Source organism: Schistocerca serialis, chromosome 2 (assembly GCF_023864345.2).
Source record: "Schistocerca serialis cubense isolate TAMUIC-IGC-003099 chromosome 2, iqSchSeri2.2, whole genome shotgun sequence".
NCBI classification, from domain to species: Eukaryota; Metazoa; Arthropoda; class Insecta; order Orthoptera; family Acrididae; genus Schistocerca; species Schistocerca serialis.
In genome coordinates, this window is record NC_064639.1 from 247,773,745 (window position 1) to 247,786,877 (window position 13,133).

Below are 13,133 nucleotides of genomic sequence, written 5' to 3' on the forward strand. Positions count from 1 at the left end.
ACTTAAACTGACTTAAACTAGCTTACACTAAGGACAACACACACACACCCATGCCCGAGGGAGAACTCGAACCTCCGACGGGGTGAGCCGCGCGAACCGTGGCAAGGCGCCTGAGACCACGCGGCTACCCCGCGCGGCACAGACCTTGTTGTGGCATATTTTGAGGTTCATTTTTAGTTGCAAAGGCATATGCATTGTCCAATAATGTGTCGATTTTTCAGCATGGATAAGTTTTTGCTGAAACGAATAATGTTGAAGATGACTCAGTAACAGAAACAAGTAACAGTAACAAAAGTGAGAAAGATCCGATTGCAAGTTTAAATCTCGTGGAAGGAGTGCAAACTACTGGAATATATCGTTAGTACCAAGAGAATTATTTATACTTTGGACTGAAGTTCACTGAACCTGAAAACAGTTCGTTATTACCAGGATGTGTCGTGTGTGGAGAAAAACCTATGCAATGAATCCATGGTCTCTAGTAAAATGAAAGGCATTTGAATAGCAAACAGTCACTTATCTGAAAAGACAAGAACTATTTTAGCCGAGTGATTTCATCAGCAGAAAAGCAAGCCAAAGCGGAGAGCAAATATTTCCGAAAAAGCGCAAGTGGCCTGTTACAGACGTGCCGAAATAGTAGCGAAAAAATGCAGCCCCATACTATTACAAAAAATGTAATATTTCCTGCATGTAAGAGAACAGTGAACTCGATGTTAGATGATGGCGCCGAGAAGGAAATATCTTTGATTTCATTGTCAAACGATACTGTTTCCAGCGGATTGATGATGTGTCTTCAAATATCCAGTGCAATGTCCATGAAAACCTAAGTGACGGTCGTGTATTCCCACTACAGCTTGACGAGATAACCTATATAAGTGAAAAATGTCACTGAGTTACATATGATTTGTTGATGAGGATTCGATTACTGAACGATTCCCTTCGTATACAGAACTGTCCTCAGATGTGTATAATTCTATATCCAGCGAATTGGAACAAAACGGGCTGTCCTAGACAAGCTGCCTTTCTGTTTGCACAGACGCTGCACCAGCTCTGACTGGGAAGATTCGATAGGTTTGTTGCAAAATTGAAACAATATTTCCCGTCCGAAGCTTCAACACCGTGCTTCACGCAGCGTGAGGCTCTGGTGGTGAAGACTGCCCCAACACAACTTAAAAGTGTTTTAGATTCAGTGATTAACTTGATAAATTTAGTTAAGCCTAGAGATATTCAGACAAGGTTCCTCAAGCAGTTGCTCCACGAGGTGAGATATCGACATCACACTTTGGTTCTGCACACTGAGGTCCGCTGGTTGTCAAAAAGCAGAGTCCTGGAAAATGTTTGCGATTTGACAAAAGAGCTTTTAGATACGTTTAGCATCGAAAAGCCAGAATTTGCAGCTTACAAGGGGAGGCCGCCAATTGTGAAATTCAGATTCGATTCATACTGCGCATAATAAAAGCTCATGGCCAGAGGTGTAATGTGGCAAAGCACCAAGATGCACTTCTCAGCCGTTGTCGAGAGTCTTTGTTATAGTGGAACGACTGAAGCCTTGGACGTTTTTATGACATAGGGAAATGCCAAGAATTAAAATGTATGTCTTAATCCTCACAGATAATTTTAAAAATCACCTTTGATGGTTTTCGAAGTAACATCAGTTTATTTTGGTGCGACTTATCTGCGTGCTGGTAATCTGAAAAAAACATGTTTCGAGGGTTTTGTGTTTTCCGGATATCGTTAATACGGCATAGGCGCCTTTTGCAGCGCAACCGATACTTCATATCGCGAAACAAATGGGAATCAGAAGAAATCGATCTGGTCAGTACGGAGAATATTTAAATATTTAACATACAAACTATCTGATTGTCCAACGTTGTAGCCATCAAACTTCATGATAGCGTAAATATGTGGTAATCTCTAAGCGAACACTTCTGAGGGCGTTGTGAAGGAAGAACGCGTACTCATTCGCAGGAATTGCTTTTTCCCAGTCAAGTACTTTTTTGTTCTCTCCCCAGAGTAGTTAATGAATTACGATATTTGCAAAGTTTGTTTGCAGAGCCAAAATTACAGCCCTTAAAATGTCTGTGAAACGGAGATAATCAGATTCAAGTGCAAGTGGCGAACATGCATTGTTATTGCCAAATTTGTTCAACGTAGCGGATGCTCCGCTAAAGAGCGAAATATTTCATCTCTGAAGCTCTGAAGCTATGGTCGAGTGTAAACTTTCTTTATGCTCTTTCTCTTCAGGAGATTCTGAATGCGTAGCATGAGCGCAGTCTCAGTCGAGTTAGTAAGGCAATCGCAGTAACACGTTTCGAATAGGTACGTTGCGAATGCACGGGTGGCTCAGTTGTAGGAACACTGACAGCTTTGCCCTGTAGTCCGGGTCTAATTCCAGTCAATTCTATAATTTTAACGTACCAACAATGTCACAGATGCTCACACCACTACGTGATCAACAGCTTGTCAACAGAAAATACACTCCTGGAAATTGAAATAAGAACACCGTGAATTCATTGTCCCAGGAAGGGGAAACTTTATTGACACATTCCTGGGGTCAGATACATCACATGATCACACTGACAGAACCACAGGCACATAGACACAGGCAACAGAGCATGCACAATGTCGGCACTAGTACAGTGTATATCCACCTTTCGCAGCAATGCAGGCTGCTATTCTCCCATGGAGACGATCGTAGAGATGCTGGATGTAGTCCTGTGGAACGGCTTGCCATGCCATTTCCACCTGGCGCCTCAGCTGGACGAGCGTTCGTGCTGGACGCGCAGACCGCGTGAGACGACGCTTCATCCAGTCCCAAACATGCTCAATGGGGGACAGATCCGGAGATCTTGCTGGCCAGGGTAGTTGACTTACACCTTCTAGAGCACGTTGGGTGGCACGGGATACATGCGGACGTGCATTGTCCTGTTGGAACAGCAAGTTCCCTTGCCGGTCTAGGAATGGTAGAACGATGGGTTCGATGACGGTTTGGATGTACCGTGCACTATTCAGTGTCCCCTCGACGATCACCAGTGGTGTACGGCCAGTGTAGGAGATCGCTCCCCACACCATGATGCCGGGTGTTGGCCCTGTGTGCCTCGGTCGTATGCAGTCCTGATTGTGGCGCTCACCTGCACGGCGCCAAACACGCATACGACCATCATTGGCACCAAGGCAGAAGCGAGTCTCATCGCTGAAGACGACACGTCTCCATTCGTCCCTCCATTCACGCCTGTCGCGACACCACTGGAGGCGGGCTGCACGATGTTGGGGCGTGAGCGGAAGACGGCCTAACGGTGTGCGGGACCGTAGCCCAGCTTCATGGAGACGGTTGCGAATGGTCCTCGCCGATAGGCCAGGAGCAACAGTGTCCCTAATTTGCTGGGAAGTGGCGGTGCGGTCCCCTACGGCACTGCGTAGGATCCTACGGTCTTGGCGTGAATCCGTGCGTCGCTGCGGTCCGGTCCCAGGTCGACGGGCACGTGCACCTTCCGCCGACCACTGGCGACAACATCGATGTACTGTGGAGACCTCACGCCCCACGTGTTGAGCAATTCGGCGGTACGTCCACCCGGCCTCCCGCATGCCCACTATACGCCCTCGCTCAAAGTCCGTCAACTGCACATACGGTTCACGTCCACTCTGTCGCGGCATGCTACCAGTGTTAAAGACTGCGATGGAGCTCCGTATGCCACGGCAAACTGGCTGACACTGACGGCGGCGGTGCACAAATGCTGCGCAGCTAGCGCCATTCGACGGCCAACACCGCGGTTCCTGGTGTGTCCGCTGTGCCGTGCGTGTGATCATTGCTTGTACAGCCCTCTCGCAGTGTCCGGAGCAAGTATGGTGGGTCTGACACACCGGTGTCAATGTGTTCTTTTTTCCATTTCCAGGAGTGTATTACCTGTCATTCACAGCAACCTCAGCTGTAATATCTTAGCTTTCGGGAACAAAAATAGAAATAACGATTGCCTTTACAGCCGTGTTGTTGCCTGTACGTCTCTGAAGCAGGAGTCATAGAATACTATTATGAGAAAGACGAAATTTATTTCTCACGATGTCGAGGAAAGCAATAGTGACAACACTGAACAATCAACTATGCTTACGTGTATACTTCACGCTCAAGTGGCTGTAGCTAAAATAATTCAGTAGAAAAAGGAAAGCTGATGTCTACTAGGCTATGATCAATTCAGCCTCATGCAATGTAAGGGATGTGGAAGCTACATTCTTGTTAGTCTAATGCACACTAAGGGAGAGTCATTCTTACATCAAGAACCTACAAATACAATGATACACGTGAGCCAAAGGGAACTCTTTAGCAACAAACTGATAAAAGTTAACCGAGTACCACACAGTTATTCAGAATTCCTTAGTCTTTTTAGACCAATGCTAGTGGAAGTCAACTGATTCGGTATCTGTCGATGCCCACTTTTAGATGTATTCCATGAGACTTGAAAATTTAAGTAGTTTACTGAATAGAGGACTGATGGTTTTCCAAAGTGCCAAAAATAATGTTAGAGCTGAAGGACGTGGACAAGCTGTAATTAGTGAAATACCTAACCAGAGTAGCTGTCACCAAATCATGTGAAACTTATTCACATTCGTAGTTATTTCCAGAAAACAGGTCTTCTCAGTGGTGGAATAATTCTTCACCTAATACTGTAAAATTCTCACCTAACCACAAGTGCTGCAATTTTCAATTACCCTCAGCCAAAGCAACATAGCATATGAAAGAGAGATACGACTGTCAGTTTAAATTTTTAGCGTAGTAAACATGCCGCACTGGGGAAATCAGTTATTTAAATAATGAGGATAAGTTAAATATCTTACGTTCCCAGATAACACTCACGCCAAATCTAATCTTCTACTGTATCATGGTAATATAATGTTAGAAGGTGATACTGAAAAACTTTTAAAAAATAGGAGGTTATACTATGTGTGAATAGTGAAAATACTGAAGTGCGTATCACTGTCAGATACCGTCTCCTGCACAAATTATCTTACCACTTAGTTTGCACGCTCTTGCTTGTTTATGTCACAAAGTTCTATGACGAATGTCGTGTGTTGGTTCGCGAGCTCGTCAAGAAAAAAATAACGTATCTGATATCAAATAATAACCCTAACTTCAGTGCAGATTACAATATTACTCTTCCATAAGGAGTAATTGCCTTTCAATATCCCTGCCAATAGTTGCACGTTCAACGTACCTGGGCATGATGCAATACTCTAAGCTTCCGAGAGAACATTAACATCACTGTAATGTTCAATTATTATCATAATGGAGTATGCTGTGTAACAATATACATAAAATACAAAGATTATCTATGTGGTAATTTTATATGCTTGTATAGTCTTGCCGTGTGTATTTCATTCACTTGCATAAACTGAAATACAGTGCAGTTCACAAATGTTTATCACCAATGAAAGTTCAACGATTTCTCGTGAATTTTCACAGCATTATTCTGAAATTAAGAAATGGGTGGTTAAATTAAAATACAACCGTACATCTTTCGAGAATTATTCACGTGAAGAGCTTATCATGATAGGCACCATAGACGAAATCATCGTAAATGTGTTAGGTCTGGTAGTGAACAAATTATGTTTGAAACATAATAACAAAAGGTACAGAATAGTTTATAGGAAGAGTTAACTGTGAGAAAGCATAGTGCAAGATGAGACAGACATTGTTAGAATATTGACCAGGGTAAAATGCGAAAACGAATTTTACATCATTTCAGAGAGAAATAACCGATTTTTATGAGGCTGTTTGTTATGATGAACGACTGATTCTGTCACTTCACTCTGCAAACGAAACACGAATCAAAGTGATCGCCAAAACTGGCAGTTAGGCGAGATTTTTTTTGTATTTGTTTGCAGAAGTAGTGTAGAATGGTGAAGTAGTATCTGCCAGTTATTTGAAAAGTTTTCTGTGCCATCTAGCTAAGGAAAGATAAATAAATAAAGAAACTGTGACACGACAACACAGTCATCGAATCAGAGTGTCTTTATGTGGCTGAAACACTTATTTTAAACAGAATGAGGTACAAAGGGAAACCAAAAGAGAGAACAAATGTAATTAGGAAAATTTTTGGCCCAATGAAGAAGGAACATATAGTCTAAGAGCAAATAAGGAAATTGGGAGGTACATTTATTCAAATATCAAATAAAAACGGTGGCTTCAGTTCTACGGGCATATTAAAAGAATGGTACCATACTGGTTGTGGAACGTCAAGAAATTCGCTGTTAAGCTAAAATTTAAATAATAAAACGGATTGGAGCAGTAAAGGAAGACTCGAAGGAAGCTGGAATAATACAACTGATAATTTAGAAAAATACATTTTTGGGCAGAAAATGCAAGACAAGATAGTGGGTCCAGCAGGAAAACCCAACAAGATCGGAAAAACTTGGTGTGACGAATGGGAAAGTGCCCATTCGGAGGGAATGAAAGTGGTACAGGCTCGGAGAAAACCTAAATCAAAACTCTGAAAATACTCTGTTGTACATCGCGTGATCCATTAGGGCCCAAGAATAAAGAACCTTTTACTTTTTCGTGGTCTTATCACATACCTACATGGGTCGGCATATTATTCTGGATTTGTCAATGTTAGTGGTAGAGAGTGGCCGGATGCTCTACCTGCCTAACCCCTCCCCCCTCTCCCTTCGCCAAATCGCGACCACCGCTTGTAACGTTATTTGCGCCTCACTGCTTTTTTTTTCCTTTAACTAATTTGTGCCTGATTTTATTCTGAGAAGCTCAGTAATGTATGTAAATACCAAAAATGTAAATGTGATTCAAAAAGTACTTGAAGTGAAGTGAAGCGCAGCTGGACAGCAAGAAACTCTTTAGCACGCAATCCCCGCAAAGATAGTATTAGAGAATCTTTGAGTAGGGACTCTAAAAAAAAAGACAATTGATTTTATTAAAAAAAAGACTGTTAATCTATATCTTGTGGAAAGAGGACGTGTTGCTGGGCCGTCACTCAGAACGTATTGTTATATTTAATGAAAACTGATATTCTAGTGATAAAACCGAGTGAAGTATGTGTAAGAGTTGCCAAACATTTATTTGTACAAAATTTTTGGTAGTGAAGACTAGAAATATCTTGTTTTTGGAAAAGGAGCGGAACTTCATTGTCGTTGCCGTCTATCAGCCGACAGAATTGTAAGTGTACAAAGTTCAATAAAATACAGGAAAAGAAATGCATTCTCTATAGCTTACATTCAATAAGTAACAACCTCTCATAACTTCTTAATTGCAGTAATTGGGTTATGTTCTTGTACAATAGTATGGTGCTCAACTCCACTGACCAATTTTGATGTAGCAGGACGTGTAGTTTGAAGGAAGTTTGTGTGTCAAGCAATCTCCTTTTCTCACGAAAAGCAGATTGCTGTTTGATCTTACTTACTTACAACAGTGGTCCCTTAGGTATGAAAAGCTACGAAAACTTGGGCTCAAAGCTATCTGCAATACGGCCAAGTAACTAACAGAGTCGTATATTAAACCTTAAAGAACAATAACTTGCTCCAAATTGCAATACGTCAACAACTGGTGCAGAAGCTGATCATTCAAGGAGGCAGCAACCAAAAATTCTGGTACCAGTTACGACTTAAAGTAAAAATCTCAATCAAAAATCAGTCTCTCTCTCCAAACACATATTTAAATATTCATAATATTATTTTAAAAAAAGGTAATTTTACACGCTCTCTCCCAGGACGGAATTCGTATGTCACATCTGTCTGCATCTAGTGCTGTCCTACGTGAAAGTATGATCGAAATGTTTACTGAGGCGTCCCATCTAGTCGAATGTGAGAAACCACCTAAAAGTCACGTCAAGGCTTGCCGGCATACCGATGCTCGTCGTTGATACGCCGAGTGGATGCGATCGGGGGGACTATGCTCTAAGCCTCCGATGTACTGTCTGTCGAGAAACAGCAGCTGTCAGCGGCAGGCACCTCTGAAGTAGTCGTGCATCTGAGGTTAGACAGCGCCGCAGCTGACCTTTTACTGATAAATGGTGACTTTTACTGTGTCCCTGCACCGTCACCAGTGCCTTGAGATTAACCCTGTGGTGCGTTAAAAGCCGCTCAGGCCGCGGTCCATGTCACCGCCCCTTCAATGTGATCAGCGGAAAGGGTTTCAGATCGCGATTCTCTGACGCAACTTTGTGCACTCAACCAAGACTCTACAAACTGCTCGTGAAGAAACTACAAACACGTCTATCGTTTCACGTTTCTAACGCATTCTTAACTCCTTTGCTTATCTGTGAATAAAGTGTCTGCTGGAGCACACAGTTCTCCACCCCTGCACAGAGACATCTTTTGAGTAAAACTTGACAGCCACGCCAATAGGCGTCCACAAGTGAAAGGGGGGGGGGGGGGGGGCAAGAGGGAGCACCTGCCCCTCACTCTGCCCCCATCCCAGTCTGGATAACAGTTTTTTCGTATGTTGAGTGGATAACCATCAATTCTGTTCAGTACAGTAAGTTTTTTGTGTTACATGTATAATTTAGTTCTTATGGTGAGACATGTCTCGAAACTGACAAATTCATTTATACCAAAAAATGTCTATTTTAGAGCTTTGCCTCTCCCCCTACCCCCACAACTAAAAATTTCTGCTGATGCCCATGACCACTCCCATCTTTTTTGGTTAAAAACAGTCTCGGTCGCAATTTTAGTTTTTTTATTTTTCAACTACGCGTTTCGCCTCATTTAGGCATCTTCAGGTTGATCTTAATTTGGTATTTCATAGAACGATCCTTTAGACAGGGTAGCCATGGAATGGACTCCGATCTTTGGCTTTCCATTTATACTTTCATTCTATTACCTGTAAGTGGTGTACCTGAGCAGTTCACTATACATTTACTATGTATACCAGACTGTACAGAGCTCGCTTTCCTTCACATCAATGGGTATGGCAGTAGCAAATTTACAGCCTTTGTGTTTTCATTTTCTCGATAATCCAAGTTTTGTTGGATACAGCAATGTGAAATGCGCTATGAAATAGGTAGAGTGCGTCCATGATGTCTCTGAAGTGCCATATTTACTCCTCAATATTTTTTGTTTTGTAAATTCTGTTTTATTCAGTCACTTGGAGACTTCAACCCCACGTGATACCTCACACAGTCAAGCAGCGGTGAAGACGAGGTTCCACAAAAATCTCTTCTGCAATATTTACTGAACTATATTAAAAATGAATACTCCACTCTGCAGAGGAATGTTCTCTGTTTTGAAACTACTTCACACATTAAAACTGTATGGTGGATAGCCCAGTTGGTAAAAGTCTCCAAAAGGCACAGCTTCCAATTAGAGTCCAGGTTGGACACGTACTTTTAATGTGACAGGACATTTCAAAACAGTGCACACTCCGCTGCAGTGTGAAAGGCTGTTGCCTGTGAATAAATATACACTACTGGCCATTAAAATTGCTACACCAAGAAGATGACGTGCTACAGACGCGAAATTTAACCGATAGGAAGAAGATGCTGTGATATTCAAATGATTAGCTTTTCACAGCATTCACACAAGGTGGCGACACCTACAACGTGCTGACATGAGGAAAGATTCCAACCGATTTCTCATACACAAACAGCAGTTGACCGGCGTTGCCTGGTGAAACGTTGTTGTGATGCCTCGTCTAAGGAGGAGAAATGCGTACCATCACGTTTCCGACTTTGATAAAGGTCGGATTGTAGCCTATCGCGATTGCGATTTATCGTATCGCGACACTGCTGTTCGCGTTGGTCGAGATCCAATCACTGTTAACAGAATATGGAATCCGTGGGTTCAGGAGGATAATACGGAATGCCGTGCTGGGTCCCAACGGCCTCGTAACACTAGCAGTCGAGATGACAGGAATTTTATCCGCATGGCTGTAACGGATCGTGCAGCCACGTCTCGATCCCTGAGTCAACAGATGGGGACGTTTGCAAGACAACAACCATCTGCACGAACAGTTCGACGACGTTTGCAGCAGCATGGGCTATCAGTTCGGAGACCATGGCTGCAGTTATCCTTGACGCTGCATCACAGACAGGAGCGCCTGCGGTGGTGTACTCAACGACGAACCTGGGTGCACGAATGGCAAAACGTCATTTTTTCGGATGAATCCAGGTTCTGTTTACAGCATCATGATGGTCGCATCCGTGTTTGGCGACATCGCGGCGAACGCGCATTGGAAGCGTGTATTCGTCATAGCCATACTGGCGTATCAGCCAGCTTGATAGTATGGGGTGCCACTGGTTACACGTCTCGGTCACCTCTTGTTCACATTGACGGCACTTTGAACAGTGGGCATTACATTTCAGATGTGTTACGACCCGTTGCTCTACCCTTGCTTTGATCCCTGCGAAACCCTACATTTCAGCAGGATAATGGACGACCGCATGTTGCAGGTCCTGTACGGGCGTTCCTGGATACAGGAAATGTTCAACTGCTGCCCTGGCCAGCACATTCTCCAGATCTTTCACCAACTGAAAACGTCTGTTCAATGGTGGCCGAGCAACTGGCTCGTCACAATACGCCAGTCACTACTCTTGACGAACTGTGGTATTGTGTTGAAGCTGCATGGGCAGCTGTACCTGTACACACCATCCAAGCTCTGTTTGACTCAATGCCCAGGCGTAGCAAGGCCGTTATTACGGCCAGAGGTGGTTGTTCTGGGTACTGATTTCTCAGGATCTATGCACCCAAATTGCGTGAAAATGTAATCACATGTCAGTTCTAGTATAATATATTTGTCCAATGAATACCCGTTTATCATCTGCATTTCTTGTTGGTGTAGCAATTGTAATGGCCACTAGTGTAGAATTACGGATAAACTCCCTACAAGAAGCCTACCTTGACCCTGTCGACCCTCCTTGCGAGTCCGACCACCTTGAGCCCCTTCCTAAGCAGCGCTTGCACGACAGCGGCTCCTATGCCGGAGCTGGCGCCCGTTACCAGGGCAACGCGACCGGCGTACGTCTCTATACCCATCGTTGCCACTTAATGCGTCGCCTCCTGCCGTGTCCTCTCTGACTGCTGCGGAGAAGCGCAACTCGCTTTTTATGGTCTTGGCCTCCAGCCGCCTCGTAAATGTGCGTCGTCACAACAGTCCCCCCTCCACTTTCGTTTCCTACGCGTGATACATGGCAGATGCGCCACAGCAACAGGCGGAACCGCTACCGTCTGCAGATAGGCAACCGAATCTCCCAACGGTGATTAACCCTCCTTATCGCGCCCCTTCGTGGCGACATTGTAGTTTTGAGTCGCAGCGATTAGATAGTACCCGTACTGCAGTCTTTCTGCATTTCCGTTGTATGAAATTTCTGAAAACAAATACCGTGATGTTCAGGTTCACGTCTAGATGGTCTCCACCTGAAGTGCTACGACCCCAAGTAAGCAGCGTAAACGTAGTTGTACACCCCACTCTGATTTAGCATTTCACATTCAAAATACCTAGCCGTGCTACTTGCGCATCAACGAACACCGCAGTTGTCAACCGCCCTGAAGAGGATCGCAGTAAGTCGGTTGAAACGTCGACAATTTAGCTGTTTCAGTAGTTACAATGAAGGGATCAATACTCAGAATTATTTTCTCAAAAATGAACACACTGTTTCTGAAGCATTGCTGTTGCACGTACATCTAATCGTCTTCTTACATGGAAAAGTTGCTCAAATGTTTTTATCTTCATCTAGTAAAAATATTCAATCAAATATTTTCGTAAAATGCTTTTTTATTCCAGTCTCTGATCACAAATGAATTCTTTAGACGATTACCTGTTTCAGTCTCTAATGACCATCTTCAGATCTTTTTTACACCATGTCCTATGTAAAAAAAGATCTGAAGATGGCCATTACAGACTGAAACCGGTAATCGTCTAAAGAATTCATTTGTGATCAGAGACTGGAATAAAAAAGCATTTTACAGTATTGGATCACTGATTGTACACGCGATTACGTCGCAGTTGGTGAAAATATTTTCGTACTTTCTGTGCGGTTTATCATCTGCTGCTGTAAGAAGCAATATGGCGCAGACATCTGGACTCTGACCCAATAGATAAAAAGAAAGCTCCTGGCATTTTAGAATGCTAATCTGAAACAGATTTTTGGCCCAGTGAAGGATAGAGATGCCTGAAGAAAAAGGAAAAGCCATGAACTGTAGGATTGTACAAATCGTTGAACATTGTGGCACTGAGTAAGGAGAGAAGACTGAAGTAGTATGAGCATGTAATGAGTCATGAAGACTATGTCATCAGGCAGGTTGTAGAACAAGACATACTTTAACATACGTAAACAGCAAGATGCAACTCTCAACCGTTTTCGATCAAATCGAGTTTGAAAATTGTAGACGTGCTTATAAGTGTAGTTGGACCACTGTCGTTAGAGTCCGCAGCCAAGCCAGTAAGTACTTAAGTTTCCTAAGTGTGGGGTCTGTGAATCGAATTTTGCTGTAGGCAGTTCTTTTTTTCATTCCCACATAATTTTATTATGACCATGCAAATTGTCAATATTTAATCATTCATTTATTATTTTCCTAATCTGTATCCTCAAAAAACGAGTAAAAGGAGATTGAAAACTAGATCTTCCAATCAAATCAGTATAGTCATCTTGTTTACTTCTGTGACAAGTATAATGTGCAACCCACGGAGCAGTGCAAGAATCTGGATGATATTGATTCTAGAAACAACGAATAACAATAATTAATTCGAGATACATCACATGTAATGAACGCCGAATTGCTGCCTGTGCATTTTTGTTTACAGGGTGTCCGTTGCAAATCAAACTTCTTTTACATTTATAAACGGTTTTCGGTCGACACACAGGTTTGCGGCGTAGCACGCAGCGTATCAACGAATACTGGTGCAGGTAACACAAAAAAGTAGTACCGGCAGCGAGCTTCGATCCACAGACCTTCCTCTTATGAAACTGAGCTCTTACTCGCTTGGCTGCGGGCTGCTTACATATTTGCGACCACAAAAAGTGTATAAGCACTCCTAAAATTTTGAAACTCGATTTTCTTGCAAACAGTTGGGAGTTGCGTCTTCCTGTTTACATAAGGTGAAGTCCTGGTGTGTTCTACACACCCTGTCAGCATGAATGGAATGAGTGAGGGGGTGTTAGTACGGTCCCCTTGTGAGGTGGATTAACGGGGTCAGA

At 43.2% G+C, this 13,133-nt stretch overlaps 1 protein-coding gene across 3 annotated transcripts in view; it reads right to left on the minus strand.

Moving 5' to 3' along the window:
* The window catches only part of LOC126456997 (dehydrogenase/reductase SDR family member 11-like), a 604,547-nt gene extending 593,548 nt beyond the window's left edge, over positions 1 to 10,999 (minus strand). For all 3 annotated transcript variants that reach the window (XM_050092964.1, XM_050092965.1, XM_050092963.1), the window contains exon 1: positions 10,834 to 10,999. In XM_050092964.1, the coding sequence (XP_049948921.1) occupies positions 10,834 to 10,971 (138 nt within the window). In that variant the 5' untranslated portion in view covers positions 10,972 to 10,999. The remainder of the gene's footprint in view (positions 1 to 10,833) is intronic.
* Positions 11,000 to 13,133: the final 2,134 nt, after the last annotated feature.